The sequence below is a fragment of the Gymnodraco acuticeps genome, unplaced genomic scaffold (assembly GCF_902827175.1).
Source record: "Gymnodraco acuticeps unplaced genomic scaffold, fGymAcu1.1, whole genome shotgun sequence".
NCBI classification, from domain to species: domain Eukaryota; kingdom Metazoa; phylum Chordata; class Actinopteri; order Perciformes; family Bathydraconidae; genus Gymnodraco; species Gymnodraco acuticeps.
The window spans coordinates 67,424-87,536 of NW_022991965.1; the positions used below are offsets into that span (position 1 = coordinate 67,424).

Here is a 20,113-nt window from a genome sequence, read left to right on the forward strand (position 1 = left end):
TGCAGAAGGAGCTGAAACTATCACGTTTTATCACCTTTGGGAATTCAGGTCCATCTTAAAGGACAGCACACGACTCCATTGGTAGATGCGAGTGCTCGTATGTATTTGTGTGTTTTAATATCTTAATCAATTAACTATGAAATTCATAAAATCCTACTAGTTCTGGAGAACATAGAAACACTTTCTTTCCTTTCAAAAAAGGAATCACTTGTCCCTTGAACGGGTGCTTGTCTAATTTAATTTGTATGTGTTTGGTATTTCCTGTCATATCCATATAATGAATGCATTATTAAATAGGTCTATATCGTGTAAATGCATTCACATTTTTCCTCTCTTTCAATAGAATGTTTCGGGATGGGGTTTTTCTGCTTTCATTTATTTTCTGTGGTTGACGGTGTGTATGTGTTTATACATTTACAAGTGTGTTACAACAGCGACAAACCTTTCTCATGGGCGGTGTTCCATTTTTAATCTTCAGCAGCAGCTTCATGATCTTCCTCTCTTTCTGCTCCTCGGGGCTCAGAGTGGACTCATCGACTTCCACCTAAAACAAAAACCACAATCATCACCTGAACTTCAGACAGGACAAACATTATATATATTTATGTGTTGTGCTCACCAGCAGTTTGTCAAAGTACTGGATGTCGTCAGGTTTGAGGAAGGGCAGGTTTCCTGAGGGCTGGTCGTTCATCTGTTTGGTGGTTCGGTCCTCCACCTGCATGTGGAAGCCTGTCATGCCTCCCATGGGGGTCGGTGTGGCGGATAGTTTACGAGCTGGAGTACGGATCGGCACGTAGCCAGCTGGTGGAGGCAAGACCTGGAGAGAAGGAAAAACTGTCAGTACTTTGGCTACCTTTAAAAAAGTTGTAGTCAATAAATAAATCCGATGTAACCAACGGGTGCAGGGTGAGAACAGAGAGGCAAGGAGATCCTCTCTGATAATTCTCATGCTGGTGTTCATCTAGCGACATACTAGCCCTGACGCAGCCATGTGGGGACTGAACAGGCGAGAATGAGTCGCAGGAAGTTAGTTACAGGAGTCAATCTTTTTTTATTTTAATAATAATTATTACAACAGAGAGAAGAAAAAAACGTTCAAGGTACAAAAAAATAAAAAGTGCTCAAATAGTCTCTGTCATGTTCAACAGGGAAAAGAAGAAGCTTAAAAAAGTTCCTGGTCCCCCTCTAGCGTACATTGTTCTTGAAAATAAAAGATTAGGTCATCAGCGTCATGTTGTAAACAAAAACAATCAAAAAGAAATCACTTTTACAGTTAATTCCATTGAACACAACTTTTGATCAGAAGGAAAGACCGTTTTTCCTCCGTAAAGCTACGTGGAGTGATGTCTGGGTTTGCTTCCCCTGGCGCGAGTTTTGATCGCTCAGTGATGATACCTAGATTTCAAGAATCTGTGGAATCTCAGCTTGCTAGATATTAGGACTGCTCGATTACGGCAAAAATCATAATCTCGATTATTTGGGTCAATATCAATATCACGATTATCCATTTACTTTGAAAACATCAATTTATTGGAGATTTTTTTTTGGAACAGAATGTTTTTAACAGTTGATTACCCTGAACTTTAAGTATACCCTGAACTTTAAGTATACCCTGAACTTTAAGTATACCCTGAACTTTAAGTATACCCTGAACTTTAAGTATACCCTGAACTTTAAGTATACCCTGAACTTTAAGTATAATTCAACTGACAAACCAATTTAAAAAGTAATAAAATAATAATCGTTTTATTTCGATTACGTTGTTTTCGTAATCGTTGCAAGCCATAATCGTAATTGCGATTAACTGAGCAGCCCTACCAGATTAGATATCTTGTTTGTGCAGATCCGATAAGTAATAAACTATTTATACCGTGAGTTCTGTGTGTTAGCTTTTACAGTTACAAGAAATAACAAGTATGAGTTCACAGGTCCTGCTCATAACCATTCAGCTCATCATTACTGTTAACACCTTTTGTTGTGATGAAATGAAGTTTTGGATTTGTTGCTATGGAACATTAAATCATGTTTACTTGTATTTTATTTTTTGAAAATGAGATGCAAGTAGGGGTCATTTACCTTGTATCCCTCTGGGAACATGGCATCGAGCTCATCGTCTGTGAGAGGACGGTTCCTCTCGTCGATCTCACGCTCCCACCTCCACGCCTGCAGCTGCTCTGGAGTCATGCTCATCAGGTGACCTGAGGGAAACCGAAGAGGGAACTGATTTAACAACCTTCAATCCTCACATCTACATTGTTAGTATAAATGCAATTGCACATATCTTACTGCAATCAGTGCATGATGTCACTTTGTTCGTTTTACCAGCTGTTCATATTAACTTTGATTGTATGTTTTGATCATTTTCATTTAAAAAGGATAGCTAGATGTACTTTACCCAAATTGGGAAGTTATTCATAATGCTTAGCTATCTCACTTTGTTTTATATTGTTGCATTGACTCAGTTGTCTTGTCTCTTACAGTACCTGTTGCAGAGAATGAATGTCATATTTTGCTGCATGAACCGGTCAAGTTTCTAACAAATAATCTGAGGGGATTTTCTTGTTTCTTTTTAACCTGTTAAGCCCCGAGCCTGTTTTCCAGGTCTCAGGCTCGAAAATGACATTCCCAGAACAAATGACCATATCTTCCCTTCTAGAAGGATTACATTAATAATCTTTTATCTCAAAGCAAGGTTACATCTGTGAGTTGGATGTAGACAAGTCAGATTCAATATACATTTTTTTATTTTAAAGTAAATTCAGATTGAACATAGTAAAAAACATGTAAATGATTGTGTCCGTCCAAAAGAAAACAAATTACTTCTAGTGAAAACTAACCTTGGATGGTAGACTAAAAGCTTTAGGAATCCAAACTACAACATAATAAGTACCCTGTATCAAGATTGATGCAAAACAAGTGACATTTGACCTTTTTAGAGGTTTAAAAATAAATAAAACACTTTTGGGGTCATTTGCCAAATCTCTGGCCCCCCTCGTTCTATTTTGATGATTGCCACCTCTTTTGAACCGTTAGAGCCAATGGAATCGAGGGGAAGTTCCTCAAATCCATCTAAACATTACCCATTGGTGAATGAGTGCTGCGTAGCCAGAATGCCCAAAACCTGAAGCTGTCATAGACTCTCGTAGCAGCTAATATGAAATCTCCGTTATTGACATAAATATGAAGATGGATTATCAGTAATCATTTCAAAGTGACGGACACATTGGATTAACCTTCAGCAGCGTTTTTATCGTTGTAATGCCATTGAACACGACTTTTGATCAGAACAACAGCATAGGAAAGACATTCCTCCCGTTTTTCCTCCGTAAAGCTACGAGTTGTGATGTCTGGGCGCGAGTTATGATACTTACAGAATCTGTGGAATCTCAGCTTGCCAATCGATATCTTGTTTGTGCAGATCCGATAAGTAATAAACTATTTCTACCGTGAGTTCTGACTAAGCATTTTTTTGCTCAGGGCTCATTTAGACGCTTCTTGTGAGACTTGTGTTTTGTTTCGGTAAAAATGGTTCGTATCGTCAGTTAGCTGAGTTTCTTCCCGTTAAGTGGGTATGACACATTCATAGGTTGTTAAATGTTAAGCCCTGAGACAGTGTTGTATGAAAAGTGGTATATAAATAAAGTTTTATTATTATCTCTAGTACGCTCCTGGCGTCAGATGCCCGGAGACATAAAACAAGAACAAACATTAATGCGTATTTACCTGGTGACGGGGTAGCCATGTTCATAGCTGGCGTTCCGATGGGGGTTTTTCCCGGGGTGAATGTTGGTGTTGAGGATCCCATCTGACTGGCGGGGGTTTCGTCCCAGCGAGACTTCCTCTTACTGGCCCCTGGTGTGGGAGTCTCTTCCACCGACTCGTCTCCTCTGTCTGTGCGCGGGGTCTCAGCCCAGCCGCTCCCGTGTCCCGGGGTCTCCCTCTCTGTCTTTGGGGTTTCGTCCCAGCGGTTCTTTCGTACGCTTCCCGTGGCTCCTCCATGTCCGGGTGTGGCGTGGCCCGGTGTGTCGCCCCTGCCTGGGGTGGCAGCACCTGCGGGGGTGTGGCTGGGAGTGGGGTCCCACATGCGGTTACTGGGAGTCGCTCCGGGGGTCTCGCTGCCTTTGGGGCGGCCGGGGGTTTCATCCCATCGGCTGTTTGAAGGTGTGTGTGCAGGGGTGTGTCCTGGTGTGTGTCCTGGAGTCTAAAAAATACAAAGACAATATGGGATTTACAAAGTGAGTTAGAGCAAGGCTGTGCCGTTGCAAAACGTCCATGTTTTTTTTAATCTAACAAAGTCTTCCGTTTCATTCAATGTTTTCCTGCGTTTAGCCTTAAAGGTCACCTATCATGCTATTTGTAGGCAATAGCACAGGTCTCAGATATATAAAAAAAAGCATGTCTATGAAGTGTTTTGCTCAAAATACCAAACAGATCACCCATTCTAGCCACGCCTCATATCCCTCTATTTCACTTCCTGTTTCAAAAGTGCTGATTCTGGGAATAAAGCTTTAAAAAATAAATTGATACAAATAAAAAAGGAGGGGTCTGAGCTCATGCGGGACCCGGCAGCTACTGTCTAAACTAAATGCTGCCGTGATGAAACGCCATATCATGGATTATCAAGGATTCTCTCTGAAACAGTTTGGAGCTCAAAGGCTTTCTCTCTTGCCGGTTATACCACAAGGTGAGTTCCTTTTTACTTCCTGCTTCTTCACACACATGCTCTCCAGTACAGGTTAGCTCTGAGTGTTAGCGATGCTAATGTAAACACCGACCATATTACGTCCAAAACAGTCGGGCATTGTTTCTGATAGCAACATTTCTGATTGGGCCGTGGGTCCACATTTCAGATATTACGTCATATCGGACGCAAATCTGGATCAGCTCCGTTGTTGCCCCGTTTTTAGAGATTTGGGTACGGAGGAAAAGAGAGAGGGTTTTATTTTCTGACGCTGCGTGAGTTCCCTGACACACCGGGGACACATGTTGATGTATACAAGACATTAAAAAGTGAATTTAGCATGATAGGTCCCCTTTAAAATAACATCAATTTTAAAATATGTTGAGGGTTAGCTATATCCCTCAAAATAAAATATGCCAAAATACAGTTTGCCGTCTTACTTGCAGCACAAAGGAAGGCCCACACCTGGATAAACAGGGAGGTTTAGTAGCAATATAACAGGACCATAAATTACATTTTATAACCACAACATCACAAGTCTATTCTTACACCATTTTAAAGACCACTTGCCTTTATGTCTGGATTCGTACCAAGTACTTAAAGAGGAATCAACCAAAAATAGGCATACCCACAGTAAGGAGACTAAATTATTCATCAAGCAGTAAGAGTCTGAAACATGAAGGATAGCTTACCTCAGCAGAGTTGTCTGCCTGGTCCCAGCTGGACACTTTTTTGGGTGTAGTATTTGTGGGGGTTTGGTCAGCTGTCTGGTCCCAACGACGTTTACGTTTAGCGGCGGCGGCAGCTTGTGAGGCAGCGGACCCGTTGACAACTTTCAGCTCCCCAGCTTTGGCCTTCTCTACCATCTGCTGACGAATCTCTCTCTGCAAGCAAAACAATGATTGTTGATGTAGAAGAGACATGAAGAAGAGGGGACACATGTTGATGTAGAAGAGACATGAAGAAGAGGGGACACATGTTGATGTAGAAGAGGGGACACATGTTGATGTAGAAGAGACATGAAGAAGTGGATTTTGTATAATAGGTGACCTTTAACGAAGTAGTCAAAGAAAACTAGGTAGCCGCTCACCTCTTCTTTGGAGAGGTTCTGCTCCAACATGACGTCCACATACGACCTGACTTGCAGCTTGGGGTCCGGCGTTTTGCCCCCTGCGCGAAAGAGCACGAACAAGAACATAGGACACTCATTAGTAGACGCTCTCGGGACCCGAGTGATTGCAAAACACAGCAAGCACAAACACAGCCAGCTAACCTTGACTCTCTTTACCAACAGATTAACTTACGTTCCTGTTCTTAGTAAGAGCTGATTCACAAAACATTCCTACATACAAATATACACAATTGTCTTTCTTCTTACATACAGTCATAGCATTCTATTGAAAAACAAGCAGATACATAGAGAGAAGAGCTGAGGTTGTGGTGTGATCTTTTAAGTGGATTCAGACGTTATAGCCATCACTGATGCAGGGGTCCTGGGCTGTGCTCTTCAGAATACGTACACTTTCAATGCCAAGGGTCCTTCTGCAGTCAGACTTCAACCGGCAGAATAGAAGCCTAGAAAATGTCTCTTTACCATTAGTAACACTTTGGAAAAGGGTTTGAACTCACTCACACACAACAGTATACCACCTGTGTTGCATTGATTTATGGCAAAAAAAACAACGTATCTTCTTGGGGGCATAACCACAAAAAAAATAAAAAAGCTGCATCTAGTGGGCCAGGTCCAGAATGTCTATACTAGCATATCAAAATGAAGTCAAGATGCCGAGGCTACATCTAGGAATAACATTACCACAAAATATGAGAATCTACTCTGACATTCAAATGTAAAAATGAAGCATTGTACATCTAAATCTTGACTTGCTTTTCAGGACTAGAGTTAGGGCTGTGCGATTATGGCAAAAATCATAATCGTTTGTCAATAATTGATATCACGATTATTAAAAACGATTACTTTGAAAACATCCATTTATTGAAGAAGAAAATGCTAACAGTATGTTTTTAACAGTTGATTACCCTGAACTTAAAGTATAATTCAACTGAAAAACCAATACAAAAAATAAATAATTACATTTTATTTATTTTTTTATTAAAATAATAATTGTTTTATTTCGATTACGTTGTTTTCGTAATCGTTGCAAGCCAAAATCGACATGAATATACGATTAATTGCACAGCCTTAACTAGAGTACCTGATAAAATCTGTAGGTAAATATTTGGGCAGTACTTTTCCATCATGAATGCATGGGAAATTATACATTTGTAGAAAAATGATAAGCCAAATAAAAAAAACTAAGTGGCTCTTGGTGGTTGAGGTGTGTTGTAGCATCTGATTCTCCCCAAACAAGTAGCCAGAGGACCCTGACCAAACTGACAAGTGCACATGTCTCTGTGATCCCCATAACCTACACAGGAGGAGTTGCTGCACCCTTAACAGAGTGCAGTACAGGACTGGCATAGCAGTACTGCTGTAGGAGAGAAATTAAGGACAGTTAGTATGGGCCTGTGGTATTGTGGTATACAATTTTTCTTGATAACATATTTATATTTTACAGAGAGTAAAATAAAAATATATTTACACAACAACTTTGTACAAAGAGCTATGTCTACATGCAGGCTTCAGATAAGACCTACTGAGACTGAAGCACTCAGGCCATTTTATATAGTCAATGTGAAGATGCAATAAAAATGGGAAGGAATATATACTAGCTCCCTGATTGTTGAATTGTTTACACATTAAACTGTACATTGCCTTCTTCAGGTGCAAACTAACTTATCAAATGGTTTAATGAAGGACAAACTAGATTAACTAAACCCCTTTCCTCAAATGAATAAGAGAAACTGGCCACGTTTAATCGGTTAAGACCAGTTAAGACCTTGCATATCTATGAAGTTTCTCAAGCCCAAGAGGTGGTTCAGTTACCACAAGTCTCATAAATTACAACAGAGACAACAACTATTATTTAACCCTGATAGAAGTCTAATGATCTGAACATGACTGCGCTTAAGTGACCACGCGTGTTTCTCTCCACTGCCTGGCTTGGGATCTAAAATGACCTACGAGCGAGCTGGTTGTTGTTCTTCATCAGTTACTGAGCTCTGCATAGCAGTTGGTAAATTACACCGTAGATAACCCTCAAACATAACATTTTATTCTCAAATGCTTCGACAAGTGGACACTTCACCGATCCTAATTTAGGCTGATGCTCACATGGGATTGTTAACCCTTCGACTCACACACAACCTATCTGCGACCCACGTTTCGTTAGGTGCAAAAAAACCTTTTGAATATTTAACACCTAACCACCTTTCCACTGAAAAGCATGGCAACCCTTCGCTGTCTTTTACTGGACGCAACAATTTCAATTTGCACATTAAGAGCCCATACTGACATTTGCTGCAAAGTTGATACAAATGCAGATCCTATATACATTAGGAAAAAAACAAACAAACGACACAAAATGTTCTCTGAACCTCAGAGGATTGACCACGGGGAAGGAATGAAGTCTGGGAAGCAAGCTGTTGCATTGTGGTCGAAGGGCTAAAACAGTAAAACTATGGGTGCGAAACCATTGGTAGTCATGGGGGTCACAAAAAAGTGAACCATGAAAAGGGGGAGAAAATGGGGAAGGTGTAATGAAGACACAAAGTAGATGAATTTACCATCTGCAAAAGGATCGAGACGCTCGGGGGAGATGATCATCATTCTGCGCCGGCCTTTGTATTCATCTTCCCGGTCTGCGATCTTCGCCGGACGATGCTCTGCAAATGGGTCATACTGCAAAGGGAAGAGAGTGTAAGTGTATGTCTGAACCAAAAAGGTAGGAAGGAACACATTTCAGGGTTCATACTAGGGCTGTGCGATTAAGGCAAAAATCATGATCACGATTATTTTGGTCAATAATTGATATCACGATTATTAAAAACGATTATCCATTTACTTTGAAAACATCCATTTATTGATTTTTTAACAGTTGATTACCCTGAACTTTAAGTATAATTCAACTGAAAAACCGATAAAAATAATAATAATCGTTTTATTGCGATTATGTTGTTTCCGTAATCGGTGCAAGCCAAAATCGTAATCGAGATTAAAATACGATTCATTGCACAGCCCTACCATGACCGTTACCTAATTTTCCATGGCCAAAAACATGAATCTTTCTCAGCGTTCCACTGAAAATGGTTTATTTTAACATGGAACAGGAAAATAAGGTCTGCATATGAAACATGTGCCTATCTAAATCAAATCCAATAGGCTTACTAGCTACACGCTAAAGCAACTCAAATCTCTCACCAGCAAAACACCTCGTCAGTTAAATGCCATTTTACGTTTCATTACTATACAGTATGTATTATCATTATAGTATTACTATTTCGGCGATTAGATAAAATATAAATTATATTTGATGCAACTTTAGTTACATTTCCATGACTTTTCCAAAACTTTTCCAGGGCCTGGAATTAGCATTTGGAATTTCCATGACTTTTCCAGGTTTTTAATGACCGTAAGAACCCTGACATTTAAAAAAGGAAAACTGCACAAATTCTGCTTTTTTCTAGGATATAATAAATCCCACGTTGAAACCACACAAATCGTATTTGATCACAAGAAGACAGGGACGAAAATGAATATTTAAGAACACATACTTGCTCGTCTGACTGAGGAATGGCATTGAGTATCGCCACCGGCGCGTGGTACCCTGGCTTCTTTTGTCCCAACAAGCTTGTTGATGAATCCTCTTCATCGTCCTGAGGAAAGATAAAGAAACAAGAGTCTAGTCAAATCTCACCAAAAAGGCAAGACTCTCCTAGCTCATACACAATAGGCAAAGCGGGGCAGTCAAGCTCCCAAAACACTGTGGAATTGAAGAGGAACAGTACAAAGTCAAGTCAAGTTCTGAATGCAGAACGTTACAATTTTCAGTGTTAGGTAGGGATGGGTATCGTTAGGATTTTATCGATACCTGTATTTTTCTATACTCTTCAATAATTTGGTGCTCAGCTGAGATAGACATGATTACAAGATGTGAAGAATAAACAGTCATTTTATTGTAATTTATTTGTATTTAATGTAACTTTTTCAATGTCATACCAAGCAGGTATGAGTGTTTTGCAGTGTGTCTCTGGAAGGGGGGCGTGAATTAGGGGCAGTTCATACATCCATGTAAAGATGACCATTATTCAGTTAAAACGAGACGCTGCTCCGGTCAGCTAACCATTATAATCAATTTATTGCGTTTATTATTTATAATTGTAATGATGGATTATCAGTTATCATTTTAAAGTTACAGAGACATTGAATTAACTGTTTTATGATAAAATGACGTAGAAAAGATCGCTTTTGACAGTTATGTGCTAAAGTAGCCATTTTGTGTTGGACTTCTGTTCCGTGTAGGTAAAATGGTTAATATCGTCTGTTAGCTGAGTTTCTTCCCGTTAAGTGGGTATGCATCATTAATAGGTTGTTAAATGTGAAGAAGCCTCGAGACGCCGTTTCTAGCAAGATGTTGCGTCTGCCCCTGGGAGTCTCACAACAATAAGAGCGCTGTTAGGAGAGATGACGAGTGGCATTCACAGTGGCCAATCAGAGTGGTACTCAAACCGGATACGTCACACGGGATGAGGGTTCTCAACCAACCAGAATTGTTTAAACTAAGGAAGTAGCGTAATTCATATACCGATAGCAGCACCGTTTGTCCAGCGGCTTAACGGTATACCAATACCGTCCAATCAGGTACCGGTACTGACTTAGTACCGGTTCTCGATACCCATCCCTACTGTTAGGTAACAAGAGATCTTTTTTACACTGGCTCTGGAAATACTTACATCCTCCTGTTCATTGGCAGCAATGGAAGTGACATATCCAGCAAAGCGACTGTCACTGCCTCCATAAATCTCCTGGTCAAAAAAGCCAGTGGAGTCGAGGCCCACTCCTTGGTCGCCTTCCTCCAGGAGATTGGCCTTCATCCCCTGGATCTCGAGGATCTGGGCCTCGATGTCTACGTGGAAATAAATAAGAAAAGAGAGTGAAACATTGACAAATCCCAATCTACAGTACAAATGTATCTTTTTGTACAGCTTTATTTTAGATCAATAAGATGTTCCTGGTGGCTTCAATAAGGATTTGAATGCAGGACTTTAACATACAACAGTGTTGTATAAGTACTTAACATGCAGAGTTGGAAAAGTACTAAGATCTTGTACAACATTTTACTTAAGTACATTTACTTAGTTACTTTACATCACTGCTTTTAACGTAACTCAAATAACGTTAATGTACTTAAGTAAACATTTTAAGTACTTTTGTTTAGTTTATGCCTATTTCTACTTCACAACATGTATTTGTTAGTTGTAGTTAATTTATGCATTTCGATAAATAATAGCAACATAAAGGATTAATTGTTATAGATTAAGATAACAATTCAACAGCAAGCAGATGCGGTACATATCTTAATCAAAGTAAACAACCGTACAATGATAGAGGCTATAAGACTGCACAGCCCATCACTAATACACTGTAGTTTTATATTGATTGTCCTAATTTTTTACATTGAAATGTTGTGTCAATAATTGTCTTTATACGTTTTTAATGCCAACAAGTTTGAAATACTTTCTTATATTATAGATATATGTTTGACCTACTCTTACAACACATTTTCTTCGATTGTTTACGTTTGCACTATTCTACACAGAGGCAAATTCCTTGTATGTGCAAACGTACTTTGCAATGTGCGAATAAACTTGATTCTGATTCTACTGGATGCAGGCCTTATGTGTAGCGTGTTGTGTTGTTAAATGAAGCTAATGCTAACTGCGCTATTATTTGTATTTAACATTAAACAACGATATATATATAGCAATTACCTGGATTTACCATTTGAGTAAAACATGTGTTTATTTACTGATGCAATTATGCCGGTAAGTCTGGTGGGGAAGTTGACTGAATATCTCAAATAAAGTGTTAAATCTTGCATGTTGTCGGTTGCTAAAAAGAAGCTAACATGCTAACTAGCAACCAGCGCCATTATCTAAACGGTCCGCGTTGCGTTGCAAAAAGGCCTAGTTTTCATCGCGTTTGAACACAATTAAGACACCAAAATGGAATACAGACACGGCAACAGTCGTGAGATAACTTCTTAAAACATAAAATATTGAGAAGCAATGTTAAAAAGAAGCTTGTTATTGATTTTTTTGGAAGTAATTTACCTTCGTGGGTTTTGGCGATCTTCGCCATTTTGGTGGTGGATGGAGTCTGACACCGGAAGTGTGCTCTTCAAGACTTCCGGCTCCTTCTAGCTGATCTCAGATCCGTTTAGGAATGTTTTTATTTATTTAGTATTTAAAGCTTATGAAATATAATAAATCAGAGGATGAATTAAACATATCATACCCTATAAAAAGTATTGATACCAAACTGTGTGAATAATAATACATAGTTACAACGACAAATATGTTTTCTTTAAAATGCCTCACAGGGTACATTTTTATATATTTGTATAGTTATACAGTCTCTATGCTTACATCCAACTAATCATATTTTGCAGAAATGAAGTAAAACATTAAGTTGTAACATTTTCTGGGAGCTGAGAGAATTGCTGGTATATGTATTTTGGTCTTCCCCAGATACAACTTACATACATACATGCATACATACTAACTTTTAACGTGTGGAGTAAATATAATAAGATAAGATAATAAGTACTTTATTGATCCCAATTTGGGAAATGTTTGTGTTGCAGCCGCATACAAAGACATGGCATTGTACAATACAAATTAAAAGACAATAAATAAACAAGAAAGTAGAAAATATACTTGTTGAATTTACAAATGAACAATAACAAGATATAAAGCAAGATATTATATATACAGATGGAATATATCTCACTTTACATTACAACATTAGTTTACAAATCCTTAAACACTTTTGCCGTAATTTTATTCCTATCATTTACACCTTGTTTTAGGGTTTTATCTCTACGTCACACCAAGAGCCCAAATAAAGGGAAAAGAATGGAAGAAAACCAAAATGTAAATACAATCATCCACTGTGTAACTGTATTTATTTCCCAATGAAATTGCACGCTGATTGATTGATTGAAAAGTTTATTAACAGCTTGTATATTGGGTACAGTACAGTACAGCTAAAAATAAAATGCAAACATCTCTAGATTTATGTCTTTATTATTTAATTTCTTTATGAATTCCTTAATGTACCCATTATAATGTGTCTGTGTGGCTAAAGACTTAATATGGTATGATACCAAAATGACTGTATCTAAGAAACTCCAAGGAGCACTGTATGTGATATATAAACACAAGTTGTATAAAGATATATATGTTAAAACACTCAGAACAAATACATTTTAATTCACAAGTAACGCTAACGTACCTTAAATGTAAGACAAATATTCACGGGGTGGCAAGAGGGTGGCAGGAGATTTTGAGCGGTGGCATCCCCTGGCAGAAGTATATGCTGATTTAATCGCAGTCATATCAATCAATGTTAACTTGGAAATCCACAATATTGATATTTTAACTCAATAACATTAGGTGACATTATTGTGGCACATCAGTAAAGCCTTAAATAGAAATATATAAGGTGGCAGACATCATTTAATGAATTTTAACTGAACAATAACTGAATGAGTTTGTTTCACTCTTAGACCAGCAGGGGTACCAAATCTATGCAGACTGCTGCAATAAGTACATTAATTAACTGTCTCATCGATGTTTGTCTGAATGAATATGATAATATTAACAATCATATTATTCCTATCAGCTGTCAATCACTGTTATGATTCACATATTCAGTGTTATTATTTAATAAACTATATATTTTGGAGGAGTTAATGATGAATGTTCCTCAAGATGCTCATCCTCCTTCAAATTTGAAAGACAAGTAATTACGATCATATATCAAAATTCAAAAGATTCAAAGGAACAGTTCAGCGCTCCACAACTTTACTGCAAACAGTTACAACCTTGACTTTACATCAGAAAGAACAAACATTAAAAAAGTGACTAACTGCATCAGTTATTATCCAGTGGAATGCCCATACTGGCGTAGTTAAATCAAAGTGGTTACCTTTTGTTTGGCTGCAGTGTAGTTTTACACACCGTCTTATTTGATTTTCTCAGGACTTAAAACAGTTTTTTGGGGGCAGACCCCCACAAAGAAAAAAATATATTTACACACGTAAGTTCATCATCTTAACAGTTTGTTATGCTCATCGAGTCATCCGTGTGCAGAGCATCAAGGCACGCCTATAAAAGCCTCTACACACCAAACTGACACCAAAGAACACGTCCCGACGGAACGTCAGCTCACGTCGCCTCACGTCTCCTGCGTCTTGGCCATGTTTCGCACTGGAACACACCGCAAAGACTTCAGCCGATGGCCAGGTTGCACGTACGAACTGCACATGCGTGAGTGGCAATAACTCTCCTTTCGTGACGTTTCGCTCTCTCAAAAGTCTTCATGCGCCAATGAGCAACTCTCATAGGAATAAACGAGACCCCGCCTCCCACGCTGTATCCAGTTCTTATTATACATCCATGAGACTGTGTGATACACCGAGAGAAGAAGAACAGACTGCGTGATATAAACAAACAACAAATAGTGTTTGCGTAGCTCACAGGGCTTTCCCGAACCTGTGTCGAGAGCTGGAGTTAAATGAAATCTCAGATTTGCCTTCTTAATCGTTTGTTTGGGTCCCTCACTTCCGTTTAGCTTCTAATGCACTGATTCGCTAAGCTGAACAGCCAATCAGAGTGATTTATTTGGCCGACGGCCCCCCGATTCAACATGTCGAATCGGCGGCGGAAGGTGTCGGCACGGCCGAAAAGACACGACGGTGCACGGCGGTGAGACCAATCTGAGTAGGGCGACACGACACTCATCGACGGCCCGACATCTATCGACATCTATCGACGCCGATAATCGGCTCGGTGTGTAAGAGGCTTAAAGGCCCTGACACACCAGGCCGATTTCGGCTGTTTTCGTAAGTCGGGAGACGAATCGTGTCCTGTCGCCCAAACTCAATTTGGTGTGTCCCGCACCGTCGACCGTGACACGCCTTATTTGGACTGCCTGTCCCGATGCATGGCCGATTCAACATGTTGAATCGGCCATGCATCGGGTCTGGCAGTCGGACCAAACAATCACTCTGATTGGCTGTTCAGCTAGCGAATCAGTGCATGAGAAGCGAAACGGAAGTGAGGGACGTAAACAAACGATTTAAGAAGGCACACACAGACTGATATTCATTTTCATCTCATCATGGCGATCTGGAATGACGCAAACGAAGACCTGCTCATCACCTTGATCCAGGAGAGGCCAGCTCTGTACGACATCACAGAGAAAAGGTACTCGAACCGAGTAGTGAAAACCGGACTCTGGCGAGAGATTGAAACGCAACTTGGTTTCTCGGGTAAAATTATCTTTTTCATCAATTGAGCTCTTTAGTAGATATTGTTGGCTTTTTATTGTTTGCCAGCGTACAGTGACGTTAACGTGAAATGTAATTTGTTATTTCAACCTTGTGTTTTGTTGTTATCTTGTTGCTAGCTGTTGCTAGCTGTGCAGTTTGGCACTGCATATAGATATGAATTGGACATGCTAACTAGCCACAATCAGTGGCGGCGGGTCATTAGGGGCAGGTGGGGCACAGCCCCACCTAGTGTCAGAAGAAAGTATTACAAATAATGATTACAAAAAAATACTAAAAAATAAATAAAAAAACATATAAAATATATTTTAAGGTCATGTTTAATAATCTGATTCGTCTGTACATTTCTGTTTTAGTCTGTGTTCTTCTAATTAGTGTCTAGAGTGCCGTTTTGAGCTGTTTAGAACCATGTGGGACAAAACCCGATCCTGCCCCTCCCTCTCACAGTCTAAGTGAACGGTGATTGTAAAAACTACACTGCGCATGCTCAGAGTATTTTTCTATTTAATGTGTGTGGCAAAAAAATAATGACCGTAGGGGCATAGTGCTCCCATCCCCACCATACGTCATCTCATATAATTCAGAATTGATTGGCTGTAAGTACTCACGTGTGCAGTGCTGCGAAACGTCACGTGTAGTTTGAAGAGGAGACGAGAGAGCAGCATATAGCTAACATCACCAGCGATTAAAAGAAGTAAAAAACTGAAAGAAAATGAATGAAGTTGACCATTTACTGGAGCACACATTTGAGACACTTAGTCTCGGAGAGAAACTGGAGGTAAAGCGCCTCGGTGCCCACCATCCACCGGATTTCCAAATGGTCCAGACTGCGGGCAAAGTTAAACGTGGGTTTAACGCTGAGTGGTTTGCTAAAAATAAATGGCTAACGGCGAGCATACAGAATAATTCCCTCTTTTGCTTTCCTTGCCTGCTTTTGGTGAAGATCAAGGTACTTGGTCGAGGACAGGTTACAAGGACTTAAAGCATCTTTCGGAGAGGACAATGAAGCATGAGAGCAGCAACAGTCATTTGGAAAATGCCGTAAAATTGGGATTACTTGGAAGGGTGAATGTTGCAGCTCAGATTGACAGCGCCTACAGACGCGGCATTGATTCTCATAATAGGAAGGTGGAAGAAAACAGGTACGTGCTTGGTCGGATCATCACCTGTATTAAACTGTGTGGGAAATGTGAGACAGCACTGCGGGGCCACAACGAGTCGGCGGACTCTCTGAATCCAGGGATATTCAGGTCAATTTTCGAGACAATGTGTGAGGGCGATTCCAGGCTTCAACGGCACTACGAAGCTCAGCTTGTTTTCAAAGGGACATCAAGCACCATACAGAATTAACTCTTGGACTGCATGTATGATGTGTACAGGGAGGAAATAGCCAAGCAAGTGGACAACACATCATTTGTTGCCGTTCAGGCCGACGAGACAACCGATGTCTCCTGTAAATCGCAAATGGTGATTGTGCTGCGATACATTATGCCTGACCTCACAGTTACAGAGCGTTTTTTGGAGTTTGTGGAAGTAAAGGACAAAACTGGTGTAGGTCTCTCTAACAGCATCAAGGCTGTTCTGGAACCCCTGAAGCTGAAAGAAAAGCTAATCGCTCAGACCTATGACGGGGCGGCCGTCATGAGCGGTAACGTGCGCGGGGTACAGACGGTGATGAAGGAGACGTACCCAAACGCTCAGTTTGTTCACTGCTACGCCCACCAACTGAACCTGACCCTGCAGCAACTGTGTTCAGCAAGGATGAGCATCCTGAAGGTGTTTTTTGCAGATCTAACTGCTTTTTCCACTTTTTTCTCCGGTGCTCCAAAACGTGTTGCGCATCCCACGGCCACCGGCTGTGAGATGGAACTTTAAAAGCAGAACTGTGAATGCGGTTTGGGAGACCCGAGATGCACTACTTCAGTGTATGAAGCATATACGCGCACAACCAGGATGGGATGCGGTCACCATAAGTGAGGCATACGGCCTGTCAAAGAAACTGCGGGACCGAGCATTTATGCAGCTCCTGGAGTTTTTTTCGTTGCTTATGCCAGAAGTGGATGTTCTATACAACACTCTGCAAAAACGAAGCATCGATGCACCTGGGATCAACAGCGCGCTCTGCCGTTTCAAGGAAAATGTTCAGAAATGAGGCAGAAAACTGATGCATTGGCCGCCACTGCTCATGATGGAACAGACGAGCCAGGCCGACGAGTCAGCAGCACAGCGCCGGTGATGAAGGAGGCTTGTGACACAGTCATCTCACAGGTGGAACAGAGGTTCTCACAGAGTGACCATTTGATCGCTGCAAAGCTTGTTGACAGCTCATTCTTCCCACAGCATGTCCTGTCATTTCCTACACCTGAGCTTGACTGCGCCGTGAAACTGTGGCCTGCGTTGGGAAACAAGGACAAGTTGAAGTCTGAGCTGACCACGCTCTACCGCCACAGTGAGCTTCACACTGGAAACACTGCCCTGTCTCTGTTGAAATCCATTCACGAGAACAACTTGGAGGAAACGTTTGCTGAGACTGTTATTTTGGTCAAAATAATAGTGACAACTCCGATGACGACATCCGAGTCAGAGAGGAACTTTTCCACCCTCAAAAGGATAAAGACTTTCACTCGCAACACCATGGGACAGCCGCGACTTAACGCATTGGCCATGCTTTCAATTGAAAGCCAGTTGATCCAGCAACTACAGGACTTCATCCCCAAAGTGATAGACACATTCTGTCAGAGGAAGGACCGCCGTGCCGCTTTTCTTTTCAAGTGAGCCTTCAGCTTTGGTAAGTTCATTTATGTCATATATTTTGTTGATCTTCTGTGTTTTGCCTCTGCTGGATCGATTGATATTGTGACCTTGATGATGAGTGTCTGTGTTTTCCTTATATTTACAGTCTATGGTGTTTTAATGCTAAAGCATTACGGTTGTTGTTATTGTTAAGAATTACTTTGTGATGGTGACCTTTACTCCATGTATGAAGGTGCATTACTATGACATCCCCACGCTGTGTACGTAAATGTATGCGCTCACAGTGTTGCTCCTGTGGTCTTCAGTATGTAATTTGACACTCCCCCTCTCTCTCTCCTCCCCCCTCTCTCTGTCCCCCCTCTCTCTCTCCTCCCTCTCTCTGTCCCCCCCCTCTCTCTCTCTCTCTCTCCCCCGACCTCTTTCTGCCCCCCCAGTTTTGTACACCTAGAAACGCCACTGGCCACAATGGTTACATCGTTTATTTGTGTGCTTCAGAGAAAGAGCTGAGGAAGAAGTGGATTCTCTGCGAACCCAGTGCACCCGGTACAGGAGACTTGCCCCTTCGGGTAGTTGTGGAGCACCAAAGACGGGCAGACAGCAGTGGATCATAACCAGGCTGCAGTTTGCACACGCTATTTGTTGTTGTTTATATCACGCAGTCTGTTCTTCTTCTCTGTCTTCCGGTTGTTGCCTATTTTTAATGACGAATACACACTACCGCCGCCTGCTGGTAAGGAGAGTTATTGCCACTCACGCACTGAAGTCTTTGCGGTGTGTTCCCGTGCGACACATGGCCAAGACGCAGGAGAACACCGCGACGCAACAGCCGACGTCGGCGAGTCCTCTGGTGACTGCTTGGTGTGTCAAGGCCTGAACAGCTGAATGCGGCGATTACCATCTTGTTCAGCAAAACGCCTCACAAACGTATTAAGATCTAAAGCTTTAGTGCGTTTTGATTCAATGCTGAGTGCAGCCAAACTTGACAGTCTCTTCTCTGTCATTGTAGACCGCAAATACCTCATTCCTGTCTACTTGGGTCCGAATGCTTCTCGTGTTGCGCCGTCCCGTTCAAATGAAATCGCCGGCAATCATATTTCCACGAACGCGCCAAGGCCGGGGGAGGGGTTACAAGACTTGAATCTTGTGCTGCATTCACTTACACTCGGACATTAGAGACTTTCTCTCATAAATGTCCGATGAGCAGCAACTTTTCTTTCAAAACAAAGCTGCCAACTGGGGTGGCAAGGCCTATTTTTAGGGTTGCAGTTGCCACCCCATGCCACCCCGGTAGATCCGCTTCTGACTGCAAAGTATGCTGATACATGGACAGAAAGACTCAAGTTTACAGTACGGTGCATGCACATCAGTTTTAATTCAATTGTTTTTATTGCATATTACAAATATGTTTTCAAACCAGGTTTAAAAGTAAATACCATCACCTGCTGTAATGGATACTGTATGGATGCTGCTCTGGTTATGTCACAGACACACAGAGGTGCTGCGGCAGGGGATTCAGGTAAGAGGGTGGGCGGATGCTAACTGTGGTTGTTTGTTGCTAATGCCATACAATCAGAGTTGGGTGTATTGGGTGTATTACAGTAACGCGTTACTGTAATAACATCACTTCGGCTGGTAACGGAATAGTGTAACGCGTTACTTTTATAATTCAGTAATCACACTACAGTTACTAACATTGCCCCGACACGCGTTACTTCGTTACTTTTATAAAATAATCACACTCACTGACAGACAAGAGGGGTTTCCGCCGCAGGTTTATATACATGTAGGCCTATGTAATCTGCGCGATTTGCGAGACCACATCTCCACCTGCATAAACATGGCTGAGTCTTTTCATCTGTAAACTCGCTCAACGGGGCCGCTCGCTCTCTTTTGTTGATCGCCCTCTCACGGGTGAACAGTTCAATGCCCCGCTTCATTGTAGGAATTCTGCCATGTCTCTACCACTTTAGTTTGACCATCTCTGTTACTAAGTTATGGAATACTAAATAAATAAGTAATTAGATACCTTACCGTTATGTGCTCATAAAGAATGATAAGAATAATGCGTCTTGAACTGGTTTCATTAATTAGTGTCTTGACGTTTCACAGACTGTTAGCTTGTTGTGTGGCTGGTAGCCTATTTTAGAGCATATAAAAAGAAAGACTTGTGTTATGTCTTCCTTAATGCAATAGTAATTGGGGGTGC

At 41.0% G+C, this 20,113-nt stretch overlaps 1 protein-coding gene across 4 annotated transcripts in view; it reads right to left on the reverse strand.

Annotated features, from left to right (window-relative positions):
- Positions 1–12,001, reverse strand: part of sf3b1 (splicing factor 3b, subunit 1) — a 29,524-nt gene extending 17,523 nt beyond the window's left edge. The window contains exons 1-10 of one of the 4 annotated variants that reach the window (XM_034200774.1): positions 11,912–11,939; positions 10,532–10,704; positions 9,353–9,454; positions 8,366–8,480; positions 5,772–5,851; positions 5,374–5,565; positions 3,724–4,201; positions 2,077–2,198; positions 620–817; positions 443–544 (exon numbers count right to left, since the gene is read on the reverse strand). In XM_034200774.1, the coding sequence (XP_034056665.1) occupies positions 443–544; positions 620–817; positions 2,077–2,198; positions 3,724–4,201; positions 5,374–5,565; positions 5,772–5,851; positions 8,366–8,480; positions 9,353–9,454; positions 10,532–10,704; positions 11,912–11,939 (1,590 nt within the window). Of the gene's footprint in view, positions 1–442; positions 545–619; positions 818–2,076; positions 2,199–3,723; positions 4,202–5,373; positions 5,566–5,771; positions 5,852–5,875; positions 6,257–8,365; positions 8,481–9,352; positions 9,455–10,531; positions 10,705–11,911 lie in introns of those variants that run through there. The other 3 variants (XM_034200775.1, XR_004567490.1, XM_034200776.1) reach the window with 3 other exon arrangements.
- Between the last annotated feature and the right edge of the window lie 8,112 nt (positions 12,002–20,113).